Source organism: Mytilus californianus, unplaced genomic scaffold (assembly GCF_021869535.1).
Source record: "Mytilus californianus isolate M0D057914Y unplaced genomic scaffold, xbMytCali1.0.p SCAF_3, whole genome shotgun sequence".
NCBI lineage: Eukaryota > Metazoa > Mollusca > Bivalvia > Mytilida > Mytilidae > Mytilus > Mytilus californianus.
The window spans coordinates 65,979,761-65,994,366 of NW_026262679.1; the positions used below are offsets into that span (position 1 = coordinate 65,979,761).

A 14,606-nucleotide genomic window follows, 5' to 3' on the forward strand; every position below is an offset into this window, starting at 1 on the left:
TTCGGAATTATCGTATAACTGCTAATATCATAAATTACCCTATAGGCATAACGTCAAAGTGACATCTGTTGGCGGGGTGTTCGTTTAGGGGAGTTATCTATTCTTATCTACTGGTCACCAGACGATGAGAACAAAATGGGAACCAGAATAGAAAAGTAACACGAGTTATCTCGCCTTGAAATGTCCGTAATTCTTGTACATGAATGCGAGTGTCAAGTAATAATAATTATTTTGACACACAACCTGTTCATGGATAGAAACAGATGCCTGCGTGCATGGCAAAAACTCCTCCAATGAAAACCCTTTCTGAAGAAACTCCCCGACAGTCTACACATTGAAATAAAAAAAAATATTTTAATATTTATTTGATATTCTAGGTAAGGGATTTTGATTGATTGGTGTTTAACGATACTTTCAACACTATTGGGCTATTCCGTAGTGGTCAGTTTAAATTTATAGATAAAGGATGGGGAAGGGAAGAGAGGGCATTATTATTCATTTTGATCTGTCGCTAATCGTGCCTATTTTTCAGCTCTAACCAGACAACCATACTAGGCATATATATGAAATCCTTCTGTCCCCCACCCCAACAAATAAATAAATATCAAATGGTTTTCCTCTTATTTAACACAAGTTTAAATTGATTGATTGTTTTGTTGCTAATTGTTAACGCCCAGTGACAAATATTTCATGCTTGTTCAGGAAAACACGAGTTTAGAAGTCAGGTATATAATATAAAAACGAAGAGATGGGATATGATTGTTAACAAGACAACTATCCACCGGAGTTCAAATATGAAGTGGATGTAAGCAATTAAACACAATCGTAAGGCCTTCAATAATGACAAAAACCTGATACTGTAAAGTCGTCTATAAAAGGTCCGACATGAAAAGTGTGAACAATTCAAACGAAAAAAACTAACGGCCTAATTATACATAACAAAACAATTGGCAAAATATCAATTACGGGTCGAGACATGAACCAACGACAACCACTAAACTACAGGCTCCTGACCTGGGACAGGCATATAAAGAATAGTGTAGGGTTGATATAAAACGAAGATGTGGTACCGTATGATTGCAAATGAGACAACTCTCTACAAGAGACCAAATTAAACAGAAATCAACAGCTATAAGTCTCCGTACGGCCTTCCGACAATAAGCAAAGCCTACCACATAGTCAGCTATATAAAAGGCCCCGAAATTACAAATGTAAAACAGTTTAAACGAGAAAACTAACGGCCGAATTAATGTACAAAAAATGAACGAAACACAAATATATATAACACAGCAACAAAAGGCAACCACCGAATTACAGGCTCCTGACTTGGGACAAACACATGCATACATACAGAATGGTGGGGGGGGGGGGGGGGGAGGGGTGGGGTCAAACATGTTAGCGGGATCTCAATCCTCCCCTAACCTGGGACAGTGGTGTAACAGTACAACAACATGTTTGTGAGCGGCACTCATCCCATCCCGAAGCTGGGACAGTGGTGTAACAGTACAATAAAAGAACAACCTGCACTAATCAGTTACAATTAGATTAACTCAAAAGATCGGTATGAGACACACAAAAAAAACTAACATTAAGACAATAGACACAACGCACCGACATAAGACTATTTACAATTACTGGAAGTTTGCTCAAAGCTAACTACAACTAGTACTGGAATAAATCTTGTTCTCCCAGTTCTGAAGTATACCAATTGAATAAAAAACATTGCATTTGAATGACATATTATACCATTTGAATAAAAAATATTGCATTTAAATGAAAAAATATACCATTCAAATAAAAAAATATTGCATTCAAATGAAGAAATATACCAATTGAATAAAAAATATTGCATTTAAATGAAAAATATCAAGTTTTTGCAACCAATACCATGCCATAAATGATATTAATATGATTAACAAACATAATGCCTGTCTTTTTTCGATGTTCAAAATATTGCATGCAAGTAAATTCAACCAACTTGTCATTTTGTGTACATTTTGTGTGTGTAAAATGTGTATAAATTTATTGATGAGTAACCCGCCTTTTCATTTATTAGATCATTTATCGAAGCTAGAAAAAAAATAATTACACCGCTAGATTCAGTACACTGAATTGTTTTGCCAGACATGAATAGTTTTTATGATGAAAATATATTTAAAAATTATACAATGAAACATACTGAGCTTGCAATGATTTTCTCGATAATACCTGATTAACAGACTTTAGCCAACCCGATTAACAGACCAACCGCCCATATAGCCGCATACTCAATATAGATTAACCGACCAATCTCTCGGTTAGCCGAGTGACGGCCGTGCTTAAAGACGTCTGAATTCAAGCTTAAATATGAAAATTCTATCATTTGCCACAAAACGTCGCTTTTCAGATAGTTTTGTCTAAAATGGAAGTGGCCGCATTTGTGTTCAGTCTCAACCTTTATATATATATATGTTACGTATCATCATCAAATACAACATATATTTAAATGTTAAGATTGAACACAAGTGTGGTCACTTCCATTTTAGACAAAAACATAAATGCAAAAATTGTGAAGATTTCAGTTATTTTGTATGAATTAATGATGCAAGTACCTGATGCATATGCATTGTTTTGTTAAAAACAGCCCATATTTGTTTATAACAACTTTTTGAAATGCTATATTTTGGGGCCAAAAAGGGGCCTTACCGGGCCTACTCCTTGTGAACATTGTAAAGTCACAGACGATGTTAAACACTTTCTTTTAGTCTACTCGAAATATGATGCGCAAAGAAAACAGGAAAGCTAGGAGTCATAGATCTTTCATTGAAACACCTTCTTTCCGGATACACACATACTTTTAGTCCTGTGCATTACTATTTACAGGAAACTAATATACTTAGCAAGGCTCTCAAATAAGTATCATCAATATATTCATATGAATATATCCTTTAGATAAATTAATTATGTATTTGTAACCCATGTGTACATGATGTATCTCTAAGGTAGTCTCTCAAGTTCAATTATTTCTCCATTACAATACAAGCACAATTAAAGAAAAAAAAACTCACCCGAATCTAAGCTAGAATTATGATAAGCAAGCATTGCACACTTCACCTTTGTGTCAGTCCACTGTCTTAATCAAAAAGACTTTTTTTTCTACCTGTGTTGTACATCAGTAAATCAATCTAAACACCTTTACGTAACTGACCACGCAATGCACGCAATCAATTTCAACAAGCATAAAAAAATCATGCTAAACACTCTGGTCTATTGAAGATTAGTAGTAAACTCAAAAACTGAATAATTTAACAGTATATGTTAAAAAGAATACAATATCACTTTTAGAGTCTCACAAACCGACAGTTACGATCATATTATTAATCTGAGACTAATACAATATCACTTTCAGACTATCACCATAGGTACTTGGGGACAAAACAATTTTTTTTTGGCCCTCCCCCTTTTTCCAAAATCCGCTATTTTTTCGTTTTCTATTAATTTCAATTATTTTCGTGTTTTTCTGTATTATAAGAACATAAATATACTACAAATAACTTGTATTTGCTATTTACTATCAATTCCAAGTTTACTATCCACAGCGGTCATTCTCAATGCTCTTCAACTTCGTACTTTATTTGGCCTTTTTAATTTTTTTTTATTCGAGCGTCACTGCTGAGTCTTTTGTAGACGAAACGCGCGTCTGGCGCAAATACAAAATTTCAATCCTGGTATCTATGATGAGTTTATATATCACTGACCGCTGTCTCCCTCCCCAAAAAATCAAAATGGTTTTCCCCTTATTTAACACGAGTTTAAATTGATTGATTGTTGGTTGCTTATTTTTAACGTCCAGTGACTAATATTTTATACATGTTCAGAAAAAAAACACGAATTTAAAAGTCATGTATAGAATATCAAAACTAGTAAGGAGATGTGCCTGTGGCATGATTGCCAATTAGGCAACTATCAACCGGAGTTCAAATGAAGAAGTCTCAGCAGTTATAATCAACCGTACGGCCCACAACAATGACAAAAACCCATACCGTATAGTCAGCTATAAAAGGCCCCTACATGAATAATATGAAACAATTAAAACGAAAAAAAATAACGGCCTAACTATATATATCAAAACCCTTTAAAAACACAAATATGAGTTGACAGATATGAACCAATAACAACCACTGAACTATAGGCTCCTGACTTTGGAGAATGTGGAAGGGTTAAACATGTTTGTGAGCGCTCAACACTCCCCTAAACTGGGATAGTGATGTAACAGTACAACATAAGAACAAACTAAAAATCAGTTACTCAAAAAATCGGTACGAGACACAAAAACAAGTAACACTAAGAGGATAAACGTAAAGCACCGAAATAAGAGATTTTGCAGTAACTGAACGGCTTGTTATCATGCTCTTCTAGACTAATGTATCAATCAGTACACAACCAACGGACTTAGTCATCCTTGTATACTAGTACCTCAAGTAAGGTTCTCAAAAAGTGGTGGTCCGAAGGTTTTAACCATCGAAATATTGCAAGGACCGGCACAATTTTGGTATTTTGAAATAGAAGTAATAGTTAGGACCAGTATATTTTTCTTCAAGGACCAACAGGGAATAAAGATTTTGAGAACTCTGCGATATCTTTTATATACAATGCTTATAGACAAGATGTCCTTTTCGTTCATATACCAGACAAACATTGACAAATTCTTGTATAGTTTAAGATTATTCCAAAACATTTAATGGTCTGAGCTTTAAGCCGGATTTGTTTGTTAAAATTAAGTTGGAAAAGCATAAAGAAAAATTTTCACATACACAGCGATTTTTTCCAACAATTTTCTTTGTCTTTTCACTTAATCATATAACTTACATCAATGCCAAAACGGAGAACACTATTAAAGTCATGTCTACCGAATGAACTTACGTAACTAAGTTTTCTAATAAATCATCGTAACCTTTGTTTATGTTATCCAACATAAAAAATTCTACTATATTCGAGGGCAAATTGAATTTTCGTTTTTTTGCTAATTCTACAGAATATCTCCAGAAGAGGTCCAGATTCATTTTTTTGGCAGTGACTTGTCACGTGAGTTATCACTATGACTGGTCTTCACTCTTTCCTATAGAAATCGTACAATAACTCGAGTTTGCTATGAACAATTTGAATTTATGAGAATTTAAAAAAAAAACATGGTTCCTCAATGAAATAAACATAATAGTTATTGAAGAACTGGTCATTATCGTGATACATGGACAGCCCGTAGGACAGTGGTATTGACTACGACAGCGATAATGACCTCGACTACGGCTCGGTCATTATCGCTGTCTTAGTCAATACCACTGTCCTGTGGGCAGTCCATATATCACGATAATAACCAGTTCTTCAATAACTATTATATAATTAAATCATAGTGTAAATCATAGTGCTTGTCCACTAAGTGCTGTAGCCGATATTAAGGAGTATTCTATGAATTTCCTGGATGTAATATAGATACAATGGAAATAACTAAGTATTTAGGGAAATAATAAGGATAAAATTAAATAGTCAACAACACTGATATCTTTGAATGTTCTTGCTCCTACACCTTTATCATCACCGACCCTCGAATTAACAGTAAAGATATTTATTTTTTTTGCATAGATTCAAGAGTCTGTGACCATAATTGTTTGGTTTACAAGAACATCCACTCACTCGATGCAATGGAATATTATTTCTCAGTAGATTTTGATAATCAAATAAATATTCCAAAATTTCATTATCTTCATCAAGATTCAAAATATCTATAATATTGTCATCTGGAATAATGTAATCAGGTAAAACACTAGTTTTGGAATTAAAATCACCAATCAAACCATATTCTAGTTTTTCTTTTTTCAAAAATAACATCAGTTCATTTTCAATTTCGTCAAACGCTTGAACATTTGAGTTCTTAGTATTTTCAGGTGGTATGTTTATGCATAGATATAATATATCTATGGTATATGCAACCCATTAAAATATCTGTCTTTAGATTAAAAAGCAATTTTGAAATGTGCTTCCAATAAACAAATTGACAGTCAGTTTCATGAAATGTAATATACTTTTCAAATATCTTTTTGTAAACAATTGCTATACCACCTGATGCTTTTTGGATTTTTTTTTTCTGTTTTTAGTTTTACAAACATGATTACAAGGCAGATCAAGAATATCAAATTCAGTTAGTTTAGTTTCTACAAATAAAAGAATATCATTTTTGTTTATAAGATCAACAAACTCTGGACATAACAATTTAGATTTTATACCACAAATGTTTAATAAGCAACATTTCAAGTCATTCACATTGAATGGTTGTCCTCCTGTACTGTACCCCTAACTTTATCTTATGATCCATTCGAATTGACAGTCACACCTGACACGTGTGCCCTGGAAGCCCGGCTAATAGCCGATCTGTTAATTAGCGTATACCTTTTTACAAGCCTTCCATGAGTATTGCCAGACAATAATACACACATCGTATATACCTAGTCCAAGCGTAGATAATAAAAGTCCAATAAGCGTACACCTATATATTGTCTTTACAGTTTAAGTTATATACTTTAATTTGTTCACTATATCCGTCGGAAAAAGCAAATATTAAAAAAATAAAAGATTTAATTTTTTGTGCTGTAAACAAAAGTAAATTGAAACGGAAAATGTAAATATAGAAAATTATATCTCATGAATGTAAAATTAGCATGTCTGTTCATTTTATTTTCTAATAGCCAGGGATCCTGGCTCACTGCTCGACAGTAGACGAAATATTAGATTCGGTCAGGATGTACATGATAAAGAAAGCACCTGTTTGACTCGTGAAAATATTTTTAAACATTTTAAAGTTATATAAAATGTGACGCAAATACTAGGGACCAGATGATATGATATAATTGGCCCAAAGGACATGAAATATAGAAGTAGACTATATAAAAATAAATAATTCAAAATTTTATAATTATATCTTTAAAAATTTCGACACGTGCCACATTCAATATTGATTGCCACCAGTGTAATCGATTGAAATTCAGGTTCATTCAACCAGGAACAGTTTGTTACGCACGTGTATACAGTTTGAGCATGTATATGTTATTTCAGCATGTTTTTTTTCGTGTGTTTTGTATTTGGTTTATTAAATAAATTTCTGGACAAGGACAAACGAAATAGTTTACTCTGGATACTCTATTTATCTTAAAAAAAACAGCTTCACAAATTCCACAAGGTTTGACAAACTTTTGACTTTATACTTTTCTTAATAATGTAAAAAGTTAAACTGAGAAAAAAACCTGAATCCATTTATCGGTTAAATACGGACAAACGAAATTGTAAAAATATCCATGATCTTTAAAATTTATTTATATATTGATTCTAGTTTATAGATCCCCTAACAGCAGTATTTGTAATTTAAACTAGTTTGATGGTGCGCAAACCCTCCCCTAACCTTGGATAGTGGTGTAACAGTACAACATAAGAACAAACTATAAAAATCAGTTGAAAAGGGCTCCACTCATCATGCCTTTTTGCAAAGATAGAAAAAGTATTAAAACTATGATCATATAATATAAAACTGTCTTAAAAATGATAATTACGTTGGGTAAACTTGAGCAGTCATACTGATCCCTATTTAGACTGGAAGGTATTCAAACGTAACTCTAGAAAAAAGACATATTGTAACAGTTGAAAAAAAAACAGAACTAAGTTCCATTTCATCTTTGACTGCAATCTATAATTATATTAACTGTCGAATTAACAAATTAACAAAATATATACTTCGTGCATACAAGGACATATATTAGTTATACGTCCTTGACTATTATATCTTTAAACAAAAAAATAATTATTTGCATAAGAAAATAACCAGACATTTGATATGTTTACCATAAAAACACTTATAAGGATTTATTATTTTTTAATTCAACATCTATAGTTTTAATCTAAAGTATACATCGGTTAATTTAATGAAAAGACATAGAAAATTGTTAAGTGTTTTTCTTTACGTAAAAGTATACATCGGTTAATTTAATGAAAAGACATAGAAAATTGTTAAGTGTTTTTTCTTAACGTAAAGAAAAATGTCCCTCCAAAAAATAGCTCCCCCCCCATAATTTGTCATTGCGTTAGTGGGGGCTAAATTTGGAGACAGTGGCCCGACTGCCATAAACAACAGAAGACGAACAGCAAACAGTTGATACAACATTTGATATGTATGACAGACGACGACGGACACAAACTGGTTGTACTGAACAATTTCAACTACCACAAGATACCCTATGAATTTATTGACATACTTGAACTCGTTTAAAGGATATATTTCTGAACAATAACGAATTCAGCATGTTTACTGTACAGACACCAGACACCAAGTGATGGATAAAATTGTTGCTCATTTCATTTTTTAGTGCAATATATGATTAATTTATTGTTGGTTGCTTAACGTCCAGTGGCAAATATTTCATGCATATTTGGTTGATTGATTGTTGGTTGATTAACGTCCAGTGGCAAATATTTCATACATATTCAGAACTAGAAGTCGTTTAAGAAATAGATTATGAAGTATTTAATTTTCTCATCATTTGGTAAAAGGATATTTTCTAAGCTGTTAAAATTTGTTAGAATCATAATTTTTCTGACAAAATTATATCCTTTGCTCTAAATTAACACATACGATTCGGAAAATAATAAGAACATTGCAACTTAAGTCTCGGGAATTATTTGTATATTAAGTCCAGGGGCGTTTCCAGGATATTTGAAAGAGGGGGCGTTGAATACAATTTTAAGCTGAGCGGAGCTATGCAAAAAAAATTTTGGACCTTTTTTTGGCTAACAATTTTAAATAATTGTGAAATGCACCAATGTAACGGTTCCTGACTTGGAGCATGTATATTTTATAGTTAAAGTGTCAGGGTTTGATATTTTTTATGCCGAATTCTCTCCATTAATTGTTTATGGTATATTAAAATGATTGGATGGATCTTAATAGCAGTAGACCAATAACGAGAAATTCCAAATTCTAGGATATAGGGCGTTACTTTACATTTCAATATTCCTAGGCCAGGATTTTATGAACGGGAGGCGTAATTCCGGTTGCCCTGGTATAGGGTCCATGGGGAAGGTCAGAAGCTCCTGGATTTCAACAATTTAGCATCAAATTATGAAGTATTATAACTCCATGATAGACAAATTGGTGAAAGTAGTCTGCCTTCGGATCATTCAAATTATGTATTGATTAACATGTGGATATCAAATCTTTGGAAGAAGTTGTAAATTCAGTTCAAAGGTTATATGAAATGGGCATGAAAAATGAAAAATAAATCTTTAACGATAGCTTTTTCTGATATTTTGATATATATATACCCGTTTTGTTAAAATATACCTTTTCACTGTTTTGGTCTTTTGGAAAATATTGTTTGTGCTGTATTTATACCCCTTTACCAAGAAATTTGTTTAGCATGCATACGTATATAAATTGCGGTTTTTATCCAACGCAATCATAGGTTTGAACGTTGTTTTCAATTTAGTAGATATAAAAAGATGTGGTATGAGTGCCAATGAGACAACTCTCCATCCAAGTCACAATTTATAAAAGTAAACCATTATAGGTCAAAGTAACGTCTTCAACACGGAGCCTTGGCTCACACCAAACAGCAAGCTATAAAGGGCCCCAAAAATTACAGGTGTAAAACCATTCAAACGGGAAACCAACGGTCTAATCTATATAAAAAACGAGAAACGAGAAACACTTATGAACCACATCAACAAACGACAACTACTTAACATCAGATTCCTGACTAGGACAGGTGCAAACAGTTGCAGCGGGTTTAAACGTTTTAATAGTACCAAACATTCACCCTTATATGAAACAATAGTGAAACATTGTATTTATAATACCCCGTTCTAGATAGTCAAATCTTACCCCTTCCAATGCAAGGCACAAAAAAAACAACCCCATTTCAGACAATTTAGCTGAAAATGCAACCCCGTTTGTCGGAACATACCCGGTATCATATATATAGCGAGTATCCCCCGGATAGATGTAGAATGGCCACTGGTTAAGTGTCACACAAAACAACCATTTCATGTATAGATTTACTTACCGTTTTGGTTGTTTAAGAAAGGTGTCCAGTCACCCATCAGATGGGGGAATCAGTATAAAAAGAAATCAGAGTATGTGTTTAATTAATGAATATGATGAATTGCCATATTCAATACAATATGATATAAGCAGATTACGATTTTTTTTGTTTTTTTTTAAGGGGGGCGTACGCCCATTACGCCCTTACCTGGACCCGCCCCTGATAAAAATCTTATAAAATTAAAAAGATATATAATGAAGTAAATTAGATATCTTATAAACTATATAAGATATTTGATTATTAATTCTAACAAGGATTTGTATAGTAACTAACTATACAAATCCTTGATTCTAATTTAGATATCTTATAAACAGTATATAATATCTAATTTATTTTTAGAGATATTATAAAGTTAATATATCTTGTAAAGTTGATAAGAAACCATATTAACTTCAAATTAATTAAGACATCTTGTAAAGAATACAAGACATCTTATATATTTTATAAGATATGTTACTTGTTAACTGCATAAGATATCGTGCAATAGGATAAATCTAAAACAGAGACATATATACACAATTCATGTATATATGTCTCTGTCTAAAAACAGCTTACCATACTCCTAGGTCTTTAGCGATAAATTAAGTTAGATTTGTGAGCAGTTTTGGTTTCAACATCTATTATTTTTAACATTTCTTCAATAATTAAGATAATCTTCAATAATTTTAAGATAATTGAAAACTTTTTGGGAGGTTTTAGTGTAGAACACGGATTTTGTTCCGTTCCGAAATTGTTTTAGTACTAAGATTTTAAAACACTTGGAGGACACGTGCGTGAAGAAGAAAAAATAATGCAGACGAATGTTCATCGCATTCCCCTTTTAATTTACACACAGTTTGCATGCTTGATTCTTTAAGTTGGTAAGTAGAAATTATCAACTACAAAGCAGTCATATTGGATGTCGTTGTGTTGTTATTAATGTTAATGAGCATATCAATTTGCAACATGTCCAACTTCATCATGCGATTCATGCCATCGGCATCATGGTCAACAACTGGTCAAGGTTGCAGTCGCAAATCAGCTGATTGTTGAAATTTCATGCATGGTTGTAATCAAGATTAGACCATGATTTATGCGGAATAGAGTCCTATAGTATACTTCTAACAACATGTGAAAGTCAGACACAAAAAATGGATGTGAGAAAATCCTAAAACAGGTACAGCAAAATAACTAGTCCAAATAATTATGAGGTCTTGAAAGGCTATTATCGATATATTTTTTTGCTTTGACGCCTTACAGGGCTATTATATTTTTTTTTGCGTTGAAGCTGTACAAACTATCCATCTTTGCAATATATAACAACATGAATAAAGGCAGTTAACAATGAAAATATAATATGTTCATTTTTAACAAACAGTCTTAAAACTATATGGATATTAAACAGCAGATGGTAGGGAAATTTGCAAACATTTTTACAGCAAGAAATTAGGCAGGGGCGGGTCCAGGGGCGGGTCCAGGTAAGGGCGTACGCCCCCCTTAAAAAAAACAAAAAAACTCGTAATCTGCTTATATCATATTGTATTGAATATGGCAATTCATCATATTCATTAATTAAACACATACTCTGATTTCTTTTTATACTGATTCCCCCATCTGATGGGTGACTGGACACCTTTCTTAAACAACCAAAACGGTAAGAAAATCTATACATGAAATGGTTGTTTTGTGTGACACTTAACCAGTGGCCATTCTACATCTACCCGGGGGATACTCGCTATATATATGATACCGAGTATGTTCCGACAAACGGGGTTGCATTTTCAGCTAAATTGTCTGAAATGGGGTTTTTTTTTTTTTTGCCTTGCATTGGAAGGGGTAAGATTTGACTATCTAGAACGGGGTATTATAAATACAATGTTACACTATTGTTTCATATAAGGGTGAATGTTTGGTACTATTAAAACGTTTAAACCCGCTGCAACTGTTTGCACCTGGCCTAGTCAGGAATCTGATGTTAAGTAATTGTCGTTTGTTGATGTGGTTCATAAGTGTTTCTCGTTTCTCTTTTTGTATATAGATTAGACCGTTGGTTTCCCGTTTGAATGGTTTTACACCTGTAATTTTTGGGGCCCTTTATAGCTTGCTGTTCGGTGTGAGCCAAGGCTCTGTGTTGAAGACGTTACTTTGACCTATAATGGTTTACTTTTATAAATTGTGACTTGGATGGAGAGTTGTCTCATTGGCACTCATACCACATCTTTTTATATCTACTAAATTGAAAACAACGTTCAAACCTATGATTGCGTTGGATAAAAACCGCAATTTATATACGTATGCATGCTAAACAAATTTCTTGGTAAAGGGGTCTAAATACAGCACAAACAATATTTTCCAAAAGACCAAAACAGTGAAAAGGTATATTTTGACAAAACAGGTATATATATATCAAAATATCAGAAAAAGCTATCGTTAAAGATTTATTTTTCATTTTTCATGCCCATTTCATATAACCTTTGAACTGAATTTACAACTTCTTCCAAAGATTTGATATCCACATGTTAATCAATACATAATTTGAATGATCCGAAGGCAGACTATTTTCACCAATTTGTCTATCATGGAGTTATAATACTTCATAATTTGATGCTAATTGTTGAAATCCAGGAGCTCCTGACCTTCCCCATGGACCCTATACCAGGGCAACCGGAATTACGCCTCCCGTTCATAAAATCCTGGCCTAGGACTATTGAAATGTAAAGTAACGCCCTATATCCTAGAATTTGGAATTTCTCGTTATTGGTCTACTGCTATTAAGATCCATCCAATCATTTTAATATACCATAAACAATTAATGGAGAGAATTCGGCATAAAAAATATCAAACCCTGACACTTTAACTATAAAATATACATGCTCTAAGTCAGGAACTGTTACATTGGTGCATTTCACAATTATTTAAAATTTTTAGCCCAAAAAAGGTCAAAAAAAATTTTTGCATAGCTCCGCTCGGCTTAAAATTGTATTCAACGCCCCCTCTTGTCAGATATCTATTGTCCATGTCAATCAATATGATTCACTACCAGAGAGTACTCAAACCTCTTTCCCAATTTTGTTTATTGTGACCACTTCTTTTAGAACAAAAAAAATGTGTACAACAAAATCCATTAAAGTTTTTTATTTTCTAAAACATAAAATGGAAGCCCTGGTAACCCAAAGTGATGTGTATGAATGATTCTTTTTTTGTTCATGCACTGTACAGAAAAGTATTTGTAGAAAAACAAATTACTGTGACTTGACTGTAAGGCCACTTAAAATTAATTGATAGATTTTCATCCCCGACGCCCCTCTGAAATTGTCCCACCCCGATTTTTTTGATTTTTTTTTTAAAGATTTACGATTTCCGGATTTTGTTTATTTCCGTTACCGGTAAGTGCCGATAATTTCGTTTCATTCAAAACTTCCTGTTTTAAATTTCAGTTTTCGTATTTCTCCTCGTGTAATATAACCAAAATGATTAAGTCGACATATTCTGCTGCTTAATGATGACAACATTATCTTCTGAGAATATAGATTGATAACTAGAAGGGCATGAAATATTCAGGTAACGAGTAATAGGCGGTGTCCAAGAACGCTAATCACGGTATGTCACAAATTTCAGTGATTAGAAAACCGTACATTTTTTTATTTATACAATGACTTTGTGTCAGGGAATTTGGACTGTGAATAATATCCAAAGCGCAAGAATCGTGGAACACATTGGTACAAAAACATGACTGGAATAAAGTAATTGACACAAGCACGAACTTGTGCGATTTATGACCGTATATATTGAGTACAAAGAGTCGGCCAACATACAAAATGTATTATACATGTAGCAAGCCCTTAGATTTACCCCAAGGCTGTCGTTTTTGTGGACAAACAGCAAACACCCTCTGTCCCCAGCCCCTTAATAGAGTCATTAAACAACTTCTTCTTTTTTAGTTCATTTCATGTTTTAAATTTTAATTATATTTGCACCTTGCATAAGAATCTTCAAGGCATCAACCCTAGTATTTTCAACACAGTTTGAGTTTTCATTTCACTCTGTACTCGTTATATTTGTGTTGCATACCAATGCATATGCTTTATTTTATGAGCACTACAAATCATAGCTTAAAAGAAAAATGAATTTGATGTAGGTAGTCTAAAAGAGAACATTTCTCCACGTTTTGCTATTTATTAAAAATAGGCTTCTAAAGCGGCCATTACATGTAGATCAGTGGTTGCCAATCAGAAATATTAATTTAAGAATTTGAAAATAATGTAGAATTCCTTATATATACATGATATAAGCATATTATTACCATTGTATATGAACAACACGTCACAAAAGGGTTTAGGAGGAAATAAAAATTTAAAAAATAAAATACTCCCACCCGCCCCATTTTTTTCCAAAATCTGGATGAAAATCTACTAATTAATTTTAGTTGGCCTAAGTGTTGCTCTCCACCTATTGCAGTTAACTATTTAAAATTTTGACCAAATTGCAATTTATTATATCAGACCA

At 32.9% G+C, this 14,606-nt stretch overlaps 1 protein-coding gene across 7 annotated transcripts in view; it reads left to right on the forward strand.

Moving 5' to 3' along the window:
• Nucleotides 1-10,880: 10,880 nt before the first annotated feature.
• LOC127733120 (glycerol-3-phosphate acyltransferase 1, mitochondrial-like) overlaps nt 10,881-14,606 on the forward strand; it is a 54,361-nt gene continuing 50,635 nt past the window's right edge. For 3 of the 7 annotated variants that reach the window (XM_052242419.1, XM_052242421.1, XM_052242420.1), the window contains exon 1: nt 13,502-13,661. In XM_052242419.1, coding sequence (XP_052098379.1) covers nt 13,649-13,661 — 13 coding nt within the window. In that variant the 5' untranslated portion in view covers nt 13,502-13,648. Of the gene's footprint in view, nt 10,982-11,136; nt 11,278-13,501; nt 13,662-14,606 lie in introns of those variants that run through there. The other 4 variants (XM_052242422.1, XM_052242423.1, XM_052242426.1 and 1 more) reach the window with 2 other exon arrangements.